The sequence below is a fragment of the Ahaetulla prasina genome, chromosome 4 (genome assembly GCF_028640845.1).
Source record: "Ahaetulla prasina isolate Xishuangbanna chromosome 4, ASM2864084v1, whole genome shotgun sequence".
Classification (NCBI taxonomy): Eukaryota; Metazoa; Chordata; class Lepidosauria; order Squamata; family Colubridae; genus Ahaetulla; species Ahaetulla prasina.
In genome coordinates this window covers 46,720,760-46,742,096 of record NC_080542.1, presented here as the reverse complement: position 1 = coordinate 46,742,096, position 21,337 = coordinate 46,720,760, and the positions used below count along the sequence as shown (strand labels likewise).

The 21,337-nt window shown below is 43.0% G+C and overlaps 1 protein-coding gene across 6 annotated transcripts in view; it reads right to left on the bottom strand.

Moving 5' to 3' along the window:
- The window catches only part of UBTF (upstream binding transcription factor), a 41,483-nt gene extending 27,054 nt beyond the window's left edge, over positions 1 to 14,429 (bottom strand). For 2 of the 6 annotated variants that reach the window (XM_058180032.1, XM_058180036.1), the window contains exons 1-5: positions 12,561 to 13,785; positions 10,523 to 10,675; positions 9,324 to 9,499; positions 6,102 to 6,185; positions 1,440 to 1,595 (exon numbers count right to left, since the gene is read on the bottom strand). In XM_058180032.1, the coding sequence (XP_058036015.1) occupies positions 1,440 to 1,595; positions 6,102 to 6,185; positions 9,324 to 9,499; positions 10,523 to 10,580 (474 nt within the window). In that variant the 5' untranslated portion in view covers positions 10,581 to 10,675; positions 12,561 to 13,785. Of the gene's footprint in view, positions 1 to 1,439; positions 1,596 to 6,101; positions 6,186 to 9,323; positions 9,500 to 10,522; positions 10,676 to 11,426; positions 11,895 to 12,560; positions 13,788 to 13,900; positions 14,177 to 14,271 lie in introns of those variants that run through there. The other 4 variants (XM_058180034.1, XM_058180033.1, XM_058180037.1 and 1 more) reach the window with 4 other exon arrangements.
- Positions 14,430 to 21,337: the final 6,908 nt, after the last annotated feature.

Here is a 21,337-nt window from a genome sequence, read left to right as displayed (position 1 = left end):
TAAAGGTTAGATTTGGGCAGGTTTGCATACACCAGAATGTTATCTTGCTTCCCATTTAGTTATGCAGAAATTCAGATAAAGGAGGTTTACTTTCACAAAAAGGTGAAGAGTTTACTGCTTCAGCACTGTGTTGACCCCAGTTGTATATTTTGTTGGTTTCTGTATTTCTCTTATGATCTGGAAAGACCTCTGTGTTATTACCATTTAAAATAGAGATGCAGGAATTAATACATTTTGATTTTTTCCACCTTTAGGGCAGGGGTCCCCAACCCCCGGGCAGCACCCTGATATCAGGCCGTAGCCTGTTGGGAACAGGGCTGCGCAGGCAGAGGTTGCTTGCGCAGGTCCGCCTCTTCACAGAACCATTCCCTTCCCCCACATCAGCCACCTCCTGCAAGTGCTAGAAAGATTGGGGACCACTGCTTCAGGATTTCTTTTTTTGTACACGGGTAATTCTGTTTTAGCAACTGTCTGAAGTTATAACAGATCTGCAGAGTTCTAATGGCCACATCCCTCTATGTGGTTATGTGACTGCATTATGGGCATTTGGCAACCGGCTGGCATTTACAGTCTTTTGCAGTGTCCTGCACCACCACAATTTTCAGTGGGTTTTGCCAGTTTCCAACAAAAAATGTCCATAGGATAAAATGGATTTGTTTAACAACTGCATTGTTCACTTAAAGACTGCTGCATCTGCTTAATGACCATTGCAAAAGGGGTCATAAAATCAAGTGCACTCATGTAGTGACCCACTTAATGACTGCCACAATTTACAAATATAACTCTGGGTTCAATTACAGTTGTAAGTCAAGGACTACATGCACAGGGGGATATTAATAGACAAGAGTCACCTTGAAGATGCTTTAGACAACTATTTCACACTTGAAATCCTGCCACCCAGAAAGAACTAAGCAGTATACCAGCTGATTTTTGAAATGTGGAACTTACCATGTTATACAAAGTTAAAATTGTTCTCAAAATGTCAGGTGGTGCCAATTCAGCAGGCAAGTAGGGTCAAGTTCTTTTAGTTACTTTGACAGAAACACATATAAACATTCCCTTCACAAGGGAAGCATCCAGCTTTAAGCTCAAGATCCTAACAATCTGCAGCTATCCCTAAATAATAGTCTAAAGAATTGTTCTATAAAAATTCATTTTGTGGTTCATTATTTGTTTTGCAAAGGTAACACATTCATAGAGCACTTGAAAAAGGGAATATTCATTTTTGCAGAAGGCAATACGTATTTCGTAGGATTTAATTTTCCCAAGGGAAAAAACAGCTTTTTTCCCCCTCTCTCTCATTCTCTTCCTTTTTTGCTTTTGTCTGGTTTTACTAGAAGAACTAATAAAAAGGGGACTTGCTGTTGGTAGGCAAAACTGCTTATGGAATTATGCCATTCCTGAAACCCCTCCCCAATTTCTAAGTATGTACTGCTCACCTTTTTCTTTTCGGGGAGTTCCTTATATTTTTTTGAGAGAATCTTGGTTAGGTCCAGGTTGCTCATCTCTGGATGTAGCTTAGCATATTTTGCTCGCTTTTCCATGAAGAAACGGAAATACGGAGTCAAAGGTTTTTTTGGGAAATCAGGATGCTTCTAAATAGGGGCAGGAAGTAAGTAAAGAAAAATATTTTGAGATGATCTCTTTCTACAAAAAAATGGAAAAAATTAGGAGTTTACTAAATCTTCTTACTCTGTTTTGTTTATAACATTTGCTTGCTGTGCCAAATATTTGGAATAAGGTGATAGCAAATTTAAATAACACACATAACTGAATCCAAACATGAAACTCCACTAATCTTATGTAATTTTTATTTCAGCTTAGCATCTCTATCTGATGAGACATAAAAAAATGGAGCTACTTCTTGAGACATATAAAGAATTAAATTGGTTGTCTATTTTGCCATTGCTGTTTGTTACTGTTTTAAACTATTTGTTTCTATACTGAAGCACATCAGCTTGGCAAGAAAGGACAGCATTGAAGCTTATCAGTCTTCCCAGCCATGCATCTCTCTGTGGGCTGGATTTATATCATCCCAGAATTCCCAATCATTTTCCAACACACCTGGGAAGCATCAGACAAGGAAAGCTCACTTTTATGTTTTCTGCTATAACTTGCCCTCAATTTGTACCTTTATTTCCTAGTTATTATTGTGACATGTTACTATTATTCATTACCGGTAGTTTTCCCTCCTTCCATTCAAGAGTGCAACACACACATACATGCACATACACAAACTCTACTGTATATGTAGTGTTCTCTCCTCTGTTTTCCTACCACAAGAACCTAGTGAGGTAAGTTAGCCTGAGAGAGACAGTGACTGGCCCAAAACCTCCATGTAAAGCATGTGGCATCTCCAACTGTAGAAAGACCAAGACCAATCAGTTAGCAATATCAAACTAAATGAACAAATCATCTGGCATAACATAGTTTTTATATTCAAAATGCAGCACTATAAACCTAAAGGCATGACTAGAATCTTGAGTTTAACTTTTATCATTAGCAATAGTGTAAGAAATCGGAAAAGTATTCTGAAAAAGTATAAAGTTAAGAGGTTCTGCATTTCCCCTCACAAATCATACAAAATATTGATAGAACAATATTTATAGCTCAGGTTGAACTGTGGGGCCCTTGATTCTCTGAGCTTGGTGGTTTTCTTGCAGACGTTTCATTCTCAAACTAAGTCACATCAGCAGTCTGACTGATGTTACTTAGCTTGGGAATGAAACATCTGGAAGAAAACAAAGTTCAAAGAGCACCAAAGATTCCAAATACAAAATATTTCATTACTTTAGAGGCATCAAGCTTCAGTTAACATTGTAACAATTAGAGGGTTATTAATTTTAATACCTGTTAATAACTATGCTACTAATCAATCTTTTAAAAAAAAATGGTATAGAGAATTAGTTTTCCATAAACCTTTCACAAAAGTAAAGAAACCTGTAGCCCTCCAGGTAATACTCTGATAAAACTGACTTTAAACTGCTACTTCAGAGATCTTTGCAGTTTACAGGAAATTTTATTTGGCCTTTGTTCCAAGTGCTCACATATATTTGCACATCAATGCCTATTCAACATCTGATTGCATCTTTTGATATGCTTTGCCTGTTAGGCCAAAGGAAAACACTCCTATTTTAGAAGGCTATATTTCATACTCATTCTCAACCAAGCAAAGGGAGAAGAAGCTAAGACCAACAGTTAAAATCTTTCACTTTGTTTACTGCAAAATGTAACACACCTTAATTTGCCTTATCTTTCCTACCAGGTTTTTTTTAAACCCTAAAAATATATCATATTTGTTTGGTATGATAACGGCTGCCACACGGATCATTGATAGATTGTAATTCTGCACATGGATGGTTGTTGCCTCCGAAGTTTGGGTTTTAAAATTGTACATCTTATCTGCTTTGTTATAAGAATAGGTCTTCCAAATTTATCTGTCATTTTTGTTAATTTCAATTAAGGATTCCTGCTATTGGCTACCTTTGTTAGCTTGTTAATTATTGGCCACTAACATAGTTATTGTAAGATTATATTATTAAGGCTTTTTATTTTTAAAAAATTACACAATATGTAAATCTTTTTAAAGTACTTTTTTCTAACTTTCCTTTTTTATGTCTGCATTATTAATTTGTTTTGTTTTTTAAAGAATCTCTTTGCTTTTTGTCTGTACTTATCAGGAGCCACTATATTTTATTTGCCACCCACTATACTATTAAAAAAATGTAGGAAAATATAAGAGATGTATTAAATAATCCAATATACAAGATAAATTATTTTGTTAAGTTCAGACCTTCAAGGCAATATGCCCCACCTATATGGACAGAAAAAGGAAATAGCATCACAAAAAAAATATCACTACACTTATTTTGGGCTTTAGCTTTGTCACCAGGAAAAAGAACAGCCCTCAGCTGAACAGCAAATACATATTTTCTTCTGAACAGTGTAATTAAACATTGCAGTTTTTTAAATGTGTGATATACAAGGCTATGCAGGATCATTTGGTACACAGTGCTGCATAAATCAAGCTGCAAAGCAGCAGAGCCATATATGCAAAACACTAGGGGTGCAGCTGTCTGGGCATTAGCTCCTTTCCAGAATTTATTTTTAGAAATTACAAAAAGTTTCAACCACAACACAGTTTGCTGTATGTAAGAATGATTTTGAAAGAGAACACATAGAAAAGAAATGTATAGGTGTGAGAGTAGGTCTTTCAAATGCTGCATCAGGAAAATCAAGTGAAAACAGTTACTCTTCTAAAACCACCATCCCTTGCCCTTATGACCATTGTAGTTATCTCCAAGGCCACATGATCATAATTCATGTGCTTGGTGATTATCATGTATTTATGATGAATGCAGTGTCCCTGGGACACGTGATCATCATTCTCAATCTTTCCAGTTATCTTTCAACCGCAAAGTGAAAGGGAGAAGCCAGCTTTTGTTTAAATGACTCTGTGACCCATTTAACAACTGGAATGATTTGCTTAAAGATATGGCAGAAAGGGTTGTAAAACCCTTACTTAACAACTGCCTTGCTTAGCAATAGAAATTCTGAACCAAGTTGTGGTCATAAGTCAAGGTCTTCTTGTTCAGATTTTTTTTTCTGGTCCAGACAATTAATTCCAACCTTCCACTGTACAAGGCACAGAGAATTTCCTTTTTTTTTTTTTGCTTTTCTGTAATATAACATAGAATGAAGGCAGATTCCCCTATCCAGATTTCATCTGACAATTATTTGTAGACTCTTCAGTTAGATAAATGTAATAATGTCTGCAAAGACCCACATAAGAAACATTATGAGCAACCTAGGGTAGCGAGGTTGCTCAAATCAAGTTTATCTTGTACTCAGAGAGACCCGTCATCATGTTTATTAATTCTGCACAAATCAATATTCTGGATTTTGAACAAGGAATGAAAGCACGTCTTCAGCAGAATGTTGAACAATTCACTATATTCCAAATAGAGGTGGTAGAAATATCTTCTCTTCATCGTCCACTGATTAGAAGAATGGATTGTGCAGAGACATAAGTTGTAATTCACCATGCAAATCATTACAAGGAAGAAGAGATCTCACTAGTTTTAATATGCATAATGGAACAAGACTAACAGCATCTGATTGTGGAGAAAATGCCAGGTCCATGTAATTGGTTTCCCCCCACTACGATTTGCATTTGAGAATGGCCACTCTGATTCTCAGTCAATTTTAATAATTACCGTAAGATGCTTGTTATCATAACTGTAATACTTCTTTCTTGGCACACTTTTTGGAATGAGTCATTTTCAATATTTCACATTCTAAGAGTAAAGTCTATTAAGGGTGTATTTGTTTCTACCTTTAATTCAGAAATAAATGGAACCCTTTCCCTGCCCCATAATAGTTAACAAACTATATTCAAAAACTGAACATGATAGTGGTGTGATCTGGAATCACAATGCAACCCACCTGATGAATGTGTGACTCTCAATGTTCCGATCATCTATTTTTACCAATACTGTACAATGAATAATTTATTATTTAATATGCCTTAATCAATGCAAAATATTGATAAATGGTATTTGGAATGCTGCACACACTTATGACTTTTCTAAATTTTCTCCCATTCTCCTGAATTGAATTGAAATGATCAATAGCTATTAGCAAAACTTTCACTTGAAATACGAATATACAATTAGGTATTTCCATCTGCACATGCAAAGTTGGGGAACATCCAATGCAGTTGTTAAAGTGTTTGATGAAGACCCAAGAGGCCTAGAAAACTGAACAGGTAACTCTAGGTCAGTTACTATCCGTCAGCCCAAACTGCCAGATAGAACTGTGGTGGAAAAGAGTGTCACATGACCCACACTGAATCTCTGGAGGGAAGGGAAGGTAGAAATCTAACAGGTAAATAAACTGTGCTGAGAAAATTATGGATAAATCCACAGAGTGAGATACATTACCAATTATGACTTCCTATAACCCAAACCTGAGTCTTAAGAAATACTGGAGTTGTAGATCACAATTTTGTGCCATTTGGGAAAAGGCAATAATCAAGCAGCTGACTTGATTCAAAAGAAAATTATTTTGTTTATTATGTCCTCCTTGAAGCCAACACCTACCTTCAGTTTTTTGCCTTTGTATGGATTTTTCACATGTTCTTCAGCATCCATTATCAATTCTGTCAAGGTCCGGAACTTTCTCACCTGCAGGAATAAATAGTAAATAGTTGTAGTGAAGTAGGAAGAGAGACAAGAGAACCATGTGATTATTTTGAAGGCTGCTGGTTTAAAATGATATATCAACATAAATTATTTGTTGTATGATTCAATTGACAAGTAGGGTCTTTTATTAACCTGTTTGTGCAGGTTTAAGCAGAAGCTAGTAACAGTAGAAAGTTTATTGTCCTGCCAATGGGAGAATTGTTTTTGTTTTCTTTATTTTACTGAACTGAAATGTATTCCTGCCTTTCATTTTCAAAAAATTACATCTATGCTGAGATTATCAGAATACTAACATTTACCATGAATATTTGTCATGCAGGCAATTGAACAATAAATAGCCCTAATAATTATACTGGGAATTTGGAGAGACTAATAATCAATGTTCTGTGTTGAAACTAACATGTAGATAATATATGATAACATATATTAATTAAACCAACGCAAACTTTGCCAAAGTGATGTCCTCAATATATATTCACAACCATAGAGGTGGTAGAAATATCTTCTCTTCATCGTCCACTGATTAGAAGAATGGATTGTGCAGAGACATAAGTTGTAATTCACCATGCAAATCATTACAAGGAAGAAGAGATCTCACTAGTTTTAATATGCATAATGGAACAAGACTAACAGCATCTGATTGTGGAGAAAATGCCAGGTCCATGTAATTGGTTTCCCCCCACTACGATTTGCATTTGAGAATGGCCACTCTGATTCTCAGTCAATTTTAATAATTACCGTAAGATGCTTGTCATCATAACTGTAATACTTCTTTCTTGGCACACTTTTTGGAATGAGTCATTTTCAATATTTCACATTCTAAGAGTAAAGTCTATTAAGGGTGTATTTGTTTCTACCTTTAATTCAGAAATAAATGGAACCCTTTCCCTGCCCCATAATAGTTAACAAACTATATTCAAAAACTGAACATGATAGTGGTGTGATCTGGAATCACAATGCAACCCACCTGATGAATGTGTGACTCTCAATGTTCCGATCATCTATTTTTACCAATACTGTACAATGAATAATTTATTATTTAATATGCCTTAATCAATGCAAAATATTGATAAATGGTATTTGGAATGCTGCACACACTTATGACTTTTCTAAATTTTCTCCCATTCTCCTGAATTGAATTGAAATGATCAATAGCTATTAGCAAAACTTTCACTTGAAATACGAATATACAATTAGGTATTTCCATCTGCACATGCAAAGTTGGGGAACATCCAATGCAGTTGTTAAAGTGTTTGATGAAGACCCAAGAGGCCTAGAAAACTAAACAGGTAACTCTAGGTCAGTTACTATCCGTCAGCCCAAACTGCCAGATAGAACTGTGGTGGAAAAGAGTGTCACATGACCCACACTGAATCTCTGGAGGGAAGGGAAGGTAGAAATCTAACAGGTAAATAAACTGTGCTGAGAAAATTATGGATAAATCCACAGAGTGAGATACATTACCAATTATGACTTCCTATAACCCAAACCTGAGTCTTAAGAAATACTGGAGTTGTAGATCACAATTTTGTGCCATTTGGGAAAAGGCAATAATCAAGCAGCTGACTTGATTCAAAAGAAAATTATTTGTTTATTATGTCCTCCTTGAAGCCAACACCTACCTTCAGTTTTTGCCTTTGTATGGATTTTTCACATGTTCTTCAGCATCCATTATCAATTCTGTCAAGGTCCGAACTTTCTCACCTGCAGGAATAAATAGTAAATAGTTGTAGTGAAGTAGGAAGAGAGACAAGAGAACCATGTGATTATTTTGAAGGCTGCTGGTTTAAAATGATATATCAACATAAATTATTTGTTGTATGATTCAATTGACAAGTAGGGTCTTTTATTAACCTGTTTGTGCAGGTTTAAGCAGAAGCTAGTAACAGTAGAAAGTTTATTGTCCTGCCAATGGGAGAATTGTTTTTGTTTTCTTTATTTTACTGAACTGAAATGTATTCCTGCCTTTCATTTTCAAAAAATTACATCTATGCTGAGATTATCAGAATACTAACATTTACCATGAATATTTGTCATGCAGGCAATTGAACAATAGATAGCCCTAATAATTATACCGGGAATTTGGAGAGACTAATAATCAATGTTCTGTGTTGAAACTAACATGTAGATAATATATGATAACATATATTAATTAAACCAACGCAAACTTTGCCAAAGTGATGTCCTCAATATATATTCACAACCATAAAGCTGATTGCAAATTCTAAGAATGACAGCTTGCAACGCATCTAGAAAATTCAGCACTGTTACCTGGGAAAACAAGAACCAAAATTTGTTTTAAATCATAATTTCTCATTCAAATCATCAGTAAATCCACATTTTTAACAGTGAAACTAAAGCTTAGCAGTTGCCCCAACCATTCAAGAGAAAATGAGGAGAGGGAGGGGATGCAAATTGATATAAAGTTAATTTTTGCTTAAATTAATCCACATAGAATGTAATCAGGGGACTGGGTCTTTCAGGTTTTGATGAACTGCTACAATCCCACCTAGCTCTGCTGCTAACAATAAGATATCCACAGGAGTTGTAGTTCCTCCGCATTTTTCATAGTTTACTGAGCCCTGCTCTATATCATGGTTCAACATGCAATCAAATCTCTATAGTAATAGCAATGTACTTTTGTACAGTTTGAAATTTAACAAGGCAATCCTCTGCCTATCTATTCAAACAGCAAGCCTCAGCCTTATCCCCAGGCAACTCAGTACAGAATTGTAGCAGGAATACAGTAAAGCAGTCAAGAGCAATAAGATGGTTCACACGGGCCAAATAAAGACAGAGGAATAGCAGTGCCTTGATTGGAGGAGAGAAAGAAGAGAAATGCTGTTTTAGCAGTTTGAGAATGTAAAAGTTATTAAAAGAACTCCTGAAACATAAATGGGGAAACCTTTATAGGCAAACAGCACTAAAAATTTCGCCATTTATAAAATGTATTGGCTGCTGATTTTACCACAAGATAAATTCTTGCCCTCACACTGGAATTGTTATTGAATCAAATACTCAAATTAAATGAACCAATGCAACATATTTGTAAGGCAAATCATCATATGTAAAGCATTGTTTCAGGTCAGTCCTCTTTGAGCTCAGAAAGTAATTGATTACCTCATTGGAGATCTCAATCCATTTCATCTTGCACATATCACCAGAGAAGTCTTTGAAAGCCACTTTATCCCAATCCAAATGGGATTCTGTGGTTTTGAACTTGCTGCCGTCATTGGAGGGCAAGTTATTTTTCATGCACTCCAAGAGGGTCAACATGTCTTCCTGGGTCCAACGGTCTGGAGGAAAAGCAAAAAGGGAAAAAAACATATGATGCATGAATTTCATATATGTTTCTGAGGAGCCATTTCCAAATTAGTGCTCTTCAAATGTAACATAGTACCCTTCAGGGTCAGCATAACCTTTGGAATTATGGGAGTTATAGTTCCAATACATTTCATATTTAAAAAGTATTAAAAGAAACAGTAGCTACCAGAGCAACTACCACTGGTTTTTTTATATATTACAGGCAGCAGAGAAACAGCGAGCCTGGCAATTATGGTTGTTAAATTGTGATGATCATGACCAGGACTTATTTTTACCATGTTTGGGGGGGGGGTTTATTAAGTGAAGGCCATGGGCATTAAATGAATCCATTTTCACTGGGGATTTTTTTTCCCCCTCAAAATCAAAGTAAACACCAGTTTCTAGCAAAAATGTAAATCATGGTCACATGACTGTGGGTTACAACAAATGGCCATAAATGCAGACTGGTTGCTGAGTGCCCAAAATGCAGCCTTGTAAAAGGGGGTGGGGGAGGGAGAAATTTTTTAAAAAAAATCACACTATGATTTATATTTTCATCACACCATATTCAGATGAGGAACTTTAGAATAACCAAATGGGTAGCTCCAGCTGCACAGTTTGTTGGTGGGCAGCCTTGAGATATTTTCATGGTTAACCATGATCAGAGTCACTATGTTTTCTAAATGCAGACAAGAATAGAATAGCCAAGAAATGTGAAGTTGCTGTTAAAGCCAGCAGAATAGTGTACACCCTGTTTGTATGATCATAGCAAATATCTGAGAAAGCATCATACATTTTAAAAGTTTTTCTTCCACGTGGTATCTATTAGCAACAGTATTCAGCTCTGTTTGAGATTATTTTAATGAAAATAGCTAAAACATGTTTAAATATCAGTAAGTAATATTTATTTAAAAATCAATAAATAAAGTTGAATATTCAAGAAGTGGTATCTGGGAACATGATTCTGCATAATTTTCTACAGCAGCGTTAACTTTTCCAGGAGCATTCCTTCTCACCTTGATTTTTTGGGGCCGTCATTTCTAAATTGGTTGGACTATCTGCTTCTCCGTTCATCCTCCACCTCTCAGACCCAAGGGTGACACCTCCCGGGTCTCCCCCTTCCAGCTCCCTGTCTTCCCCCTTCACCGTGGCGTCAATCAATTTTCACCCTGAAAAAGACAAACTGGAATAAGGATCTCTGCTTACCAGGCTACTTTAACAAAGAACTGACATCACAAACATGGAGTTTGGGTTTGTAACTCCTGAAAATTAATACAAGAATTAAACAATTCTTGAACGTGGAACCTGTGAGCTATTCATACATTGCAAATGGGAGCTGAAAGAGAAGACAGGATACCCATAATGTAGGGCTGAAAAGTTTTCTATAAAGTTGAAGAAGTTACTAATGGCCTAAGATCAATAGAATTCTCTGTTAAGTATACTGTGATAGAATATGGGACTGTACTTAGCCATAAGGGAGAATTCAAATTCAATAAATAATTAAATTCTAAGGAGCAAGAGAAATGGGGTTTGGGAAACCTCCCAAAGATGCAGGTGAGGAAAGCTACTTCAAGCACAATCTTTTTTTGCAGGCGAGGAAGAAAACTAAAACAGAAGTGGAAAAGAGTTGGCAGATCACAGTAAAGGGGGGGGGAGAGAGAGAGACGGAATTCAAGGGAACTGGCCAGCTAACTTGTTCTTGATTTTGCAGCCAGAGATCACTGGAACAGTTAAGCCAAATCCACCTCAGAGTTAAAATCAGGGAAGATAGAAAGACCTCTGGAGAAGGACCAAGATACAGATTCCATCCCTAGGCGTAGAAGCAATAATAAAATTAATAAAATAATTTCAGACAAGTAACAATGAGAATCAGAACTGAAAAGAAAAAAGAGAGTCTTGGTATCAAAGCAGGATTATTACGAGTGAGATGTCAGCCAGCATTAATATCACAAGGAAGTCGTAGTCGAGTCGGATCGGATCGGATCGGCGAAAGAAATGAGAAAGCGTCTTCTCTTGGACCAGCGAGCGGATATTAAGAGAATGCAGCACCCAACCACAGGGTGGGCGGAGTAAAGGCGAATCGGGCGGGAGGGGTGGAGAGGAGGCAGGCCAAGCAAAGGGGAGGGATCTGCGGACCTCTCTTCTCTCCCTCCCCTTCCACCAGCTCTTCAGAGGCCGCACCATCGCCAGCCAATCTCCGTCGCCGCCTTCCTGCAGCAGCAGAAGCGCAGCTGCTGCTTACCACCCTCCCCCTCTTCGCCTGTCTCCAGGCAGGCGGGAGAGCCGAGCCGAACCGACGGAGCTGGTGGTGCAGCTGCTTCTGCTTCGCCTCCTTCCCCCCGCCTCCTTCCTCTCCGCACGCCCTGCGGGCGCCACCGAAGGGGAAATCTAGCCGCCGCCGCCACCTCGCTTGCCTGATTTCGCTCCCACCCGTTTTTTTTTTTCAACCCCCGCTCGGGCTCCAGCCTCCTGGCCCCGTTCCTTCGTTCCTCCCCGCCTTGACTCTCGAAGACGAGAAAGTCAGTGTTTCGCTACGATCTCGCCCCCGTCGGCTCTCGACATTGCCAGCGTTCCTCGCCAACCAACTTCAGTCGTCCTTCCAAGGAGGGGAAACATTGAGATCGACGGATTCCAGGATCTTTTCCCTCCTTCCGCAGGATTTCGCTCCCTTCTGATTCGTTCTACTGGATTTCTACGGGATTTATTCAAGATCTACACATACACACAACTGCGTTAACAGAGATCACCCTCCGTTCCCCGCGGAATCCTCCTTACGAAAACAATCCTAAGGAAACCAGCTTGTTTCCCAAGTCCAGAATTTCCCTTCATTAGAAGATCCCTTCCTTTATCTCAATAAATAAGACTCGCATCCCAGCCCAAACCACGATCCCTAAAGAAGGCAGCCTTCGATACAGTAAATCGTTCGTTTATCCCCCTCCGGACAGTCTAGCGGGGAAGGCGAGCTCCCGCTTTGTTCTCCGTCGATCGGGCGGACGGTGAAAGCTTTCCCTGGCCACTAAAGAAAGAACTTCGGTTCCCCCCAAACCCCTGTACCAGAGCGCGAAGCAGTGGATCCCGCTTCGTCGGCCGGGAGCCAGGCGCCGAACAGTGCCCAGCGTGTTGCAGAGGAAAGGGGAGCAGCGAGCGAGTCCCGTGCCTCTCTTCTCTCCGTCGGTCTCTTCTCGCCGAGGCGGTTAATAAGGATGAGACAAGCCCGCCTCGTTGTGGCGGCGGCAGTCGCGAGTGGGGAGGAGCAGGAGCCGGAGAGCCGCTGCAGCAGCAGCCCCATCGGAGCCGCTGGTGGAAGGGGGGCGGGGATGGTTGGCTGGCGGGAGGGAGAAATGAATGCCCGGCTGGGGGCGTCCAGGCAGAGCCGAGGGAGGGCAGCACGTCCTGGCTGCGGCAGCTACTGCTGCCGCCGCCGCCTCCTCCTTTCCCTCTACCAGCGCCCAGACCCCCGGGGAGCGCCTCCCCCTGTGCGCCTAGGGCGCAGGGGAAGTCGGCGAGTCAAACCCCGTTAACCCGATTCTCCACATCCAACCGCAACGGGGGCCCCCCGAAAAAGCTGCTCATCGAGAGCAGGGGAGGGACGCCGAGCTGTTCGCCTGCATGGAACCACCCTTTCGGATGGCGGAGTTCGCTGGCTCCAACCGGTCGACGGTCGAAAGGGCCATTCTGGTGCCCGACCTCGCCAAGACCGTTCAACGCGGTAGAAGCTAGGAAAAGTAATAGGAATCCACCGCGGCAGATTCTGTAAAATTGAGGCGAAATGTTTTGCACGTAATTTATAAAGCCAGTGTGCACCAATTGTGGGAAGGCGGGAAAAAGTCAAGACTCTTGCTCCACCGCATTTGGTTTCTTTCACGGTGCAGGCGACAGGGGAAAAAGCTTACAAGGCGACGGCTTGTTTCCACCGCTTCTTTCCCTTAACGTCTGGCAGCGCCCTTTTGGTTCTAAAAGCAGCTCAGGCGGGAGCAGGAAAAGAGATCGGATCTCTGCGCCACCGCCTGCACCGCCTAGTTTTTCCATCTACCTCCGCCGCGACTCAACGGCGACTGGGGCAGCCACCGCCTTCCGATCTCGCCCTTCTATGGTCGAATGCCGCGGCGCGGCCTATCTAGAAGGCGCCCGGAAGGCAGGGAAGGGGCCCCGACTCGATTGCCTCTGCCAAGGCTCCGATCGGATTCCTTGGAGAAAATGCAATCACAAATGCGTTTGCAAAAAATTATATACATGCTATTTTAAAGCATCAATTGATAGATACGGTGGCATTAATATACCCGAACTCTTAAAATGTGCTTGAAAAAAGGGAATATTAAAATTCAAAATGTTATTTCGTTCTTTTAATATATGCGTCCCGAAAAAGTCGATTGCACCCGTTTTTTTAACCTTACCGAGGAAATTGAGATGCTGGGCGGAAAAAGCAGCACCGGGTGTTGGTTGTGGTGGTGGTGGTAGTGCTGCCGTCGCCTCCGCCGCCTGCCTCTCAGCCTGGCTGCGCTGTTTCGCCGGAGCCGAGGAGGTAACAAAAGCGCCTCCCTCCAGCCCCAGATGGTGGAGCACAACGTCGGGCTAATGGCGAGCTCCACATGCGCTCGTACTGCCGCAAAGCCAGCCCCGGCTGTAGGCAGCGGCGCCTCGGATCGTGCCTTCCCCCCCTCCCCCTGATCCGTCCTTGCCCACCCGCCCTTCTTTGCTACGGGGGCTCCATCCTGGAGTCGATCTGAGGGGAGATTTTTAGTCCCCTTCTACATCTGCAACCTACCTGCAGATCGGAAGGATTTTGGAGAAAAGCTCCCCCTTTTCCCCCCTCTTCTTTCCTGGGCTTGCTTTAGCTGGGAAGCGTTGGTTGAATGCACGCCAGCTCTGCAGCGCTGGCCCCGGGCGTGGACTCGCTCCAGTCCCCGCAGAGAGCTCGCACTTCCCCCGCCTCCATCTCTCTGCTTTTTTCTTCCAATCAGCCGGTCTCTTCGGCTCCCGGATCCTTAGGCAACCTCACAGCCCTTCTTCACAAGTCCCCATTTTTCCCATCTGCTCTCTAGATGGGATTGATAAAAAGGAAACATGTTTCCAGGGCTTCGTCGTAGCTTTTTCTGTTTGATCTCACCAGGTTGTGGTTCTGTCTATCTTTCGCGATTCTGGAGTGTGTATGTGTGTATGTTTTTATTGCTCTTTGCTTTTGCAACACTGTAGTCAAACGACGGGAGGGAGGAGGGGAAAGGGAAAAAAAGAGAGAGAGAGGAGGGGAGAAAATGCTTACATTTGCCACAAATCCTCTTCGTTTAGCGTTCGTAAAACGAGCACAAATCACATGCACTCGATTTTAATTCCTCCTGCGACCTCCCCTTTCTTCATCTCCCTTTCAAACGATCGTATCGAAAGAACCAGGGTGGGGAGAATTTCAAAATTAAACCCGGAGAGCGCTAGCTGCTGCAGCGCCATCAGATTATTTCTGAGGGCAGACATTTTTTTGGCAACAAGCGAGGTTTTTTTAAAGGTCCCACTTTGCCTTATAAACAACGGGGGCTGGAAGGGAAGGCTGTAACTCTTTGTGTCCCGTCGGATTTTATTGACAATGGTTTGGGATTGGATTCTAAATCATTGCGTGAAAACGACATTCGTGTAGATTTTAGTCAAAAGCCGAGCTTCTCCTCCCCCACTCCCTTTTCGCTCGCTCTTTCTTTTTTTAAATCCATTTTTTCCAGCTCCACCTTGTTGTTAAGGGCGTCATCTCCTATAGAGCCAATCACCTTCTTCTGGAGTTGCCTGTCAAACTAAAGCAGATTCTAATACGCAAACGCGACTATTATAGACCTGCCAAAACGCAATTAGAAATTATGAGGGATGGGAGGGGGTGGTGACCGAGGATTGGGAGATAAGCTAAAAATAGTGAATAGGTTGCCTGTACAAACAAACAAGCAAAGATGAACGAGCGTAGGTTGGCTTATTGTCTCTTTGTGCTTTGCCAGTTGAAAGAAAGGGAAAATAATTCTCCAGGCCTTGCCCTCCTTCCTCTCCACCATATAGAGGACACTTGAGTGTGTATGTGGGGGCATGTGCCTAGGGGGAAGAGAATCCTACAGCACCAAAATATATGAATCATGTTTATGAGTGAAATGAAAACTCATGAAGTAGAGCTATCATCCATACTATAGATCTTACATGCATTTGGAAGAACACCATTTTAGGCTTTAAACGATTTTAATATTTTGTGGGATGAATTTCTTCCTCTGTATTGAGGATTGTATATTTTCTTTTTTGGCTTTCTACAATGGTTGGAACTGAAATTTGAGAAATTTTAAACATCTTTATATCTTGGTTTTGTAGTTGTTATGCAGACATTTATTTGCAAGAACTAAATATCACTGTATTTAGTAGAAATGTATGATATAAAATGTTTATTTATTCCATGTATGAAGAAAAAAAACAATAAAAGTAAGAATTGCATCCATGAAATTATAAATGGATTTTCTTAGTTTTACATGGTGTTTACATTGATACACCAGAGGACATTTGTCAAACCACAGTTCACATCTGTCTCCATAATAGTACAATAGCAGTTTCAGACTGAATATATGTGTGTGCATGTGTATAATATGTGTGAATGCGCGTATATCCTACTTTTTAAAAAAAATCTTAAAGCTTACAATAAAAAATAAAATAACATTTAAAACAAAACATATATTAAACTACGTCATAAAATTTGTAGACTAAATTAAATTAAATAGCAAATCCATTATAAAGTAGAAGCTGCAATAGGAAAAATAATCGTATCAGTAGCAGATTATATTTTGCCTACTGATATTTTCAGGGGAGGCAGTTAGTTACCTGTTGCAAAAGAAAGGGTAATAATACGGCACCTAATACTACCAACAAATTACAGGTCATATGTGATTCCATGGAGAATACAATTCTAGATCTGGTGGTGTTGTACAAACCTGGGTCACAAATAAAGATCTAAAATATGAATCCTCATGGATTTCATGGTTTTAAACAGTCCAAAAGTCAGCAAAATAACTCTAGTTGCTTCTGTTTTCATTAATAACATTTTGTATTCCTATGCTGGAAAATTGTGTCCAAGATACAGATACACTTGACACTTGTATGAAACCATTGTCCATATCGATAGATGCCAGCACTTTCTGAAGCTGTCACAATACCAGAATACCTGTCCCAAGAACAAATCCTTGTTAACTCTCAATATAATTGCTCTAATTCAAAATTCAGAAAAACCACAAGATCACATCTGAACAACAGAAGTATCTGTTGAGTCCTCAGCGTTACGTGCGGGGTTTCCAGCCTAGCTAATCAGCAGGTCGATGCTGATTGGCCAAGACGCGCGGTGACTGAAACAGCGGGAAACCTTAGCCACTGCCATTGGGGGAGCCACCTAACAGCTGGGTATATAAGAGCTGTCAGATAGCTCCCCCAGGCGAGCTCTGTCCTGTTTCTGTCCAAAGTTGCGAGTTAGCGTTTTGCCCGTTCGTTCGTTAGCGCAGTTGCGCTATGTAATAAAGTTGTTGTTGCCTTCAGTCTGGCCTCAGTTGTGTCCATTTCTCAGTATTCAGCACTGGGGACGAGGATGGGATCCTGAGGGCCAGTGGCACAATAACAACCTGGGCAAGCACTCGAGCTGAACCGCGCTGCCAGTTACCCCGGTCGTTCAGTATGGCCACCCAGCCTGCATTCACTCAGTATGAGCCGGCCGCTGAGACATGGGATACATTTCTTGAACGATTTGAATGCTATCTACAAGCTGGAGATTTGGCTGATCTACCCAGTTTGAGGAAAAGAGGCTATTTCCTCAGCGTGTGTGGCCGCGAGATGTTTAACACAGCAAAAGCTTTGATAACCCTCCAGCTGTTGAGGGACGTGCCATGGAACTCCCTGATGTCCAAGTTGACGGACCATTATGCCCCAGCACCATCGCGTTTAGCCCGGAGGCATGCTTTTCGCCAGCGGGTCCAAAAGGAAGGTGAATCCGTGGCATCCCTGAGGGCAGCTGCAGGACCATGCAAATTCCGTGATTTGGATGACACCTTGCTGGAGCAGCTTGTATGTGGGGTGAGGGACATGAAGCTTAAGAGGCGTTTATTGGCCCGGAAAGAAATATCCCTATCAGTTGCCCTTGACGAAGCCCAAGCCTCAGAGATGTCTGACTACTCGGCAGCAGAAATCCAAAGCCTCCACACTACAATGACGCCTGAACCGACAAAAAACCTCACCGTTCACCATGAGGATTCGTACTCAACTGATTCCTCAGATGAGGGCAACAGCGTTCAGTGCCTCAAGTGTGCTCCGTATAAGAAGGGGACCCCAGTAACCAAAACATTTTTTCCCAATTGTGCCAGCTGTGGCGGAAGCCACCACAGAGCCGACTGTCGTTTTAAGACGGCTACATGCCATCAATGTGGGAAAAAAGGCCATCTGGCCAAGGTTTGCAGGTCCACCCTGCCATTCAGTGATGTGGAGCAGACGCCCGCCAAAACCGTAAGGAAAAAAAAAAATCCTCATGCACCATGAGGACTGTTACACTGTCAACCATGCCACCTCTGCCTTATCCAAAGGCAATAAGATTTACTTCCAACTGAATCTTGAAGGGACACCATGCAAAACGGAGGTTGATACTGGCTCCTCCAAATCCTTAATTTCTTGGGCCATCCTGAAAGACCTGCTACCTAACATATCGAGGCGTCGCCTCCAGCATTGCCCTGTTCACCTGAAGGACTACCAGGGGAAGGCTATTCCGGTGTTAGGATGTGGCCATTTCTCGGTTGGCCACGGCAGGTTCATCGGACGCCTTCCCCTAATAGTTGTCAAAAGAAATCTTCCCACCTTACTGGGACTTGACTGGTTTGAGGCATTTGGCCTGAACGTTTTAGGCGTCAACTCGACTGACACCGACATTTTTTAAGACATCACCAGAGAGTTCGCTGACATTTTCAATGGTCGCCTTGGTGAATATAGGGGAAATCCTATATCCTTTAATTTTGACCCCCAAATTGCTCCTATAAGGTTGAAGCCTAGACAGGTGCCCTTTGCTTTACGGCACCGTGTTGATTTAGAGATAGACAAGCTTCTCGCCCAGGGAATGTTGGAGCCAGTGGACCATTCATCCTGGGAAACCCCAATTGTGGTTCCCCTTAAACAGGATGGATCCATAAGGATCTGTGCTGATTACAAGGGGACCATAAATAGGGCATTGCAGGCTTACCCATACTCGGTCCCTGTAGTGCAACAGCTGCTGCACTCCCTGGGACAGGGTTCAATTTTCACAAAGCTCGACCTGGCGCAAGCTTACTAGCAGCTGCTGGTCGATGAAGCAACTGCATTAGCCCAGACAATCGTAATGCACCGGGGGGCATTTAAATGTAAACACCTCCAATTCGGGGTCAGTGTCGCCCCTGGTCTTTTCCAGAGCCTAATGGAGCGGTTGCTCCATGGGCTCGGAGGTGTCGTCCCTTATTTTGATGACATCCTCATATCCGCTAGCAACCGCACTGACTTGCTCGCAAAACTGCGAGCTGTCTTAACCCATTTCCACACTGCTGGGCTCAAATTAAAAACAGAAAAGTGCAGGTTAGGTGTTCCCAAGGTAGAATTCCTGGGATTCCTTATCGATTCCCATGGCATCCACCCTATCCCCTCCAAGGTTGAGGCCATCAGGAAAGCCCTCACTCCGACTAATAAGGCCGAGCTGCAGGCTTTCCTGGGCCTCCTTAATTTTTATGCGGTCTTCTTACCGCACAAGGCTTCATTAGCGGAGCCCCTGCATAGACTTCTAGATGCCAGAGCTCCCTGGCATTGGGGTAGGGAAGCCGCAGCATCTTTCCGTGCAGTGAAAGACGCCCTCACCTCCTCTGCGGTTCTGGTTCAATATGACCCAAGTCAGCCCATTTCACTAGCCTGTGAGGCCTCCCCGTACAGGATTGGCACTGGTTTAAGCTACATACTGCCTAATGGCTCCGAGGCTCCAATTGCCTATTATTCCAGGACACTTTCAGCACCTGAACGGAATTATAGTCAATTGGACAAGGAGGCATTGGTGGCATGGCAGGAATCAAAAGATTCCATGATTACTTATACCGGCATTTTTTTTTACCTTATCACCGACCACAAGCCCCTTCTGGGGTTGTTGGCCGGTGACCGGCAGACGCCTCCAATTCTGTTGCCACGCATGTCCAGATGGACGAAATTTTTGGCGGCATATAACTATCAGCTGACATACCGGCCGGGCAAGGCACTGGGGCATGCAGATGCCCTCAGCCGTTGTCCCTTGCTTTTGGCCACTGTTGACCCTGCCCCCGCCATATCCGTCTTGCTTATAGACGAGTGGCAGGGCCCTATCTCCGCCAAGGACATAGACAGGCACAGCATTTCCGACCCAACCCTTGCCCAGGTCCTTGACTGGGTGCGAAGAGGATGACCGCAAGCGGCGGTGCCTGTGGAGTTCTTACCCTTTCACTGTAGACAGCATGAACTGTCAGCATTGAAAGGGTGCCTCTTGTGGGGGAATAGAGTAGTGGCGCCATCAAAACTAAGGGTGCTGATTTTTAAAAGCCTTCACGATGCCCACCCCGGCATCATTCACATGAAGGCACTCGCCCACAGCTATGTGTGGTGGCCCAAGTTGGACCACGACATAGAGCTGTGGGTGTCCAGGTGCCAACTATGCCAACTGTCTAGGGCAGCACGCCCAGCAGCACCAGTTAGGGACTGGGAAGTCCTCTGGTCGCCTTGGTCCCGGGTCCATTTGGACTTTGCCAGGCCTGTTCAGGGACAGTCATTCCTAGTGGTGGTGGATGCCTACTCCCGTTGGGTGGAGCTGGCCTGCATGACCTCCACCACAGCAGAGGCCACCATCAGAGTTTTAGAGTAATTGTTCACCATGCATGGGTTGCCCAACGTGGTAGTGTCAGACAATGGGCCCCAATTTGCTTCAGCACTTTTTCAAGCCTTCTTAGCCAACCATGGCATTTGCCATGCGCCTACGGCTCCATTCCACCTGGTGGCAAATGGCCAGGCGGAATGGGCTGTGAGGTCGGCAAAGGAAGCATTAGGTCGGTTGGGACCTGCGAATTGGCATACCAAAATTTGCCAATACCTTCTAGCACAGCATGCCACCCCTGTTCAATCACCAAACTCAGTCCGGCAGAGCTGCTCATGGGATGCTGGATTCGCACGACTTTGGATTGTCTTCACCCTACCTACTGCCAGGAACAATTCCCAGACTACCAGGGTTCCCCGAGGGTTTTCACCTGCGGGGACCTGGTGTTTGCCCATAACTACGGGTCTGACCCAAAATGGGTGCCCGGCCACATCACGGGACTAACTGGGCCTTGTTCTTACTTGGACGATGGTAGAGAATGGCGACGACATGTAGACCAACTTCGGCGGTGAACACTAACCCCCTCCGTGGAACAACAACAACAATCCTGCCCGCAGCTGACTGAGGCCCAAGCCTCTGCAGCACCACACACACCTCTTGAGGGACACCAACTCTGCCACTAGAACACTAACCCACTCTGTGGAACAACAACAGCAACAATCCTTCACACAGCTGACAGAGGCCCAAGTCCCTGCAGCACCACCCACACACCTCTTGAGGGACACCGACCCCCTGCCACCGGAGCGTTCTCGACTGGAACCTCACCTGGAGAACCAGGATCCGCGCCTTGGCCTGGCTGGCCTCTTTTGGTGACGCCTGAGGCCTCCAGAGACACCCCAGAACTGCCTGCCGCTCCTCCTCCGTCGGCCACCGCCCCTATACTGAGAAGATCCGGGCGGAGCCGACGAGCGCTTGCGTACTTGGATGACTATGCGTGCGCAGT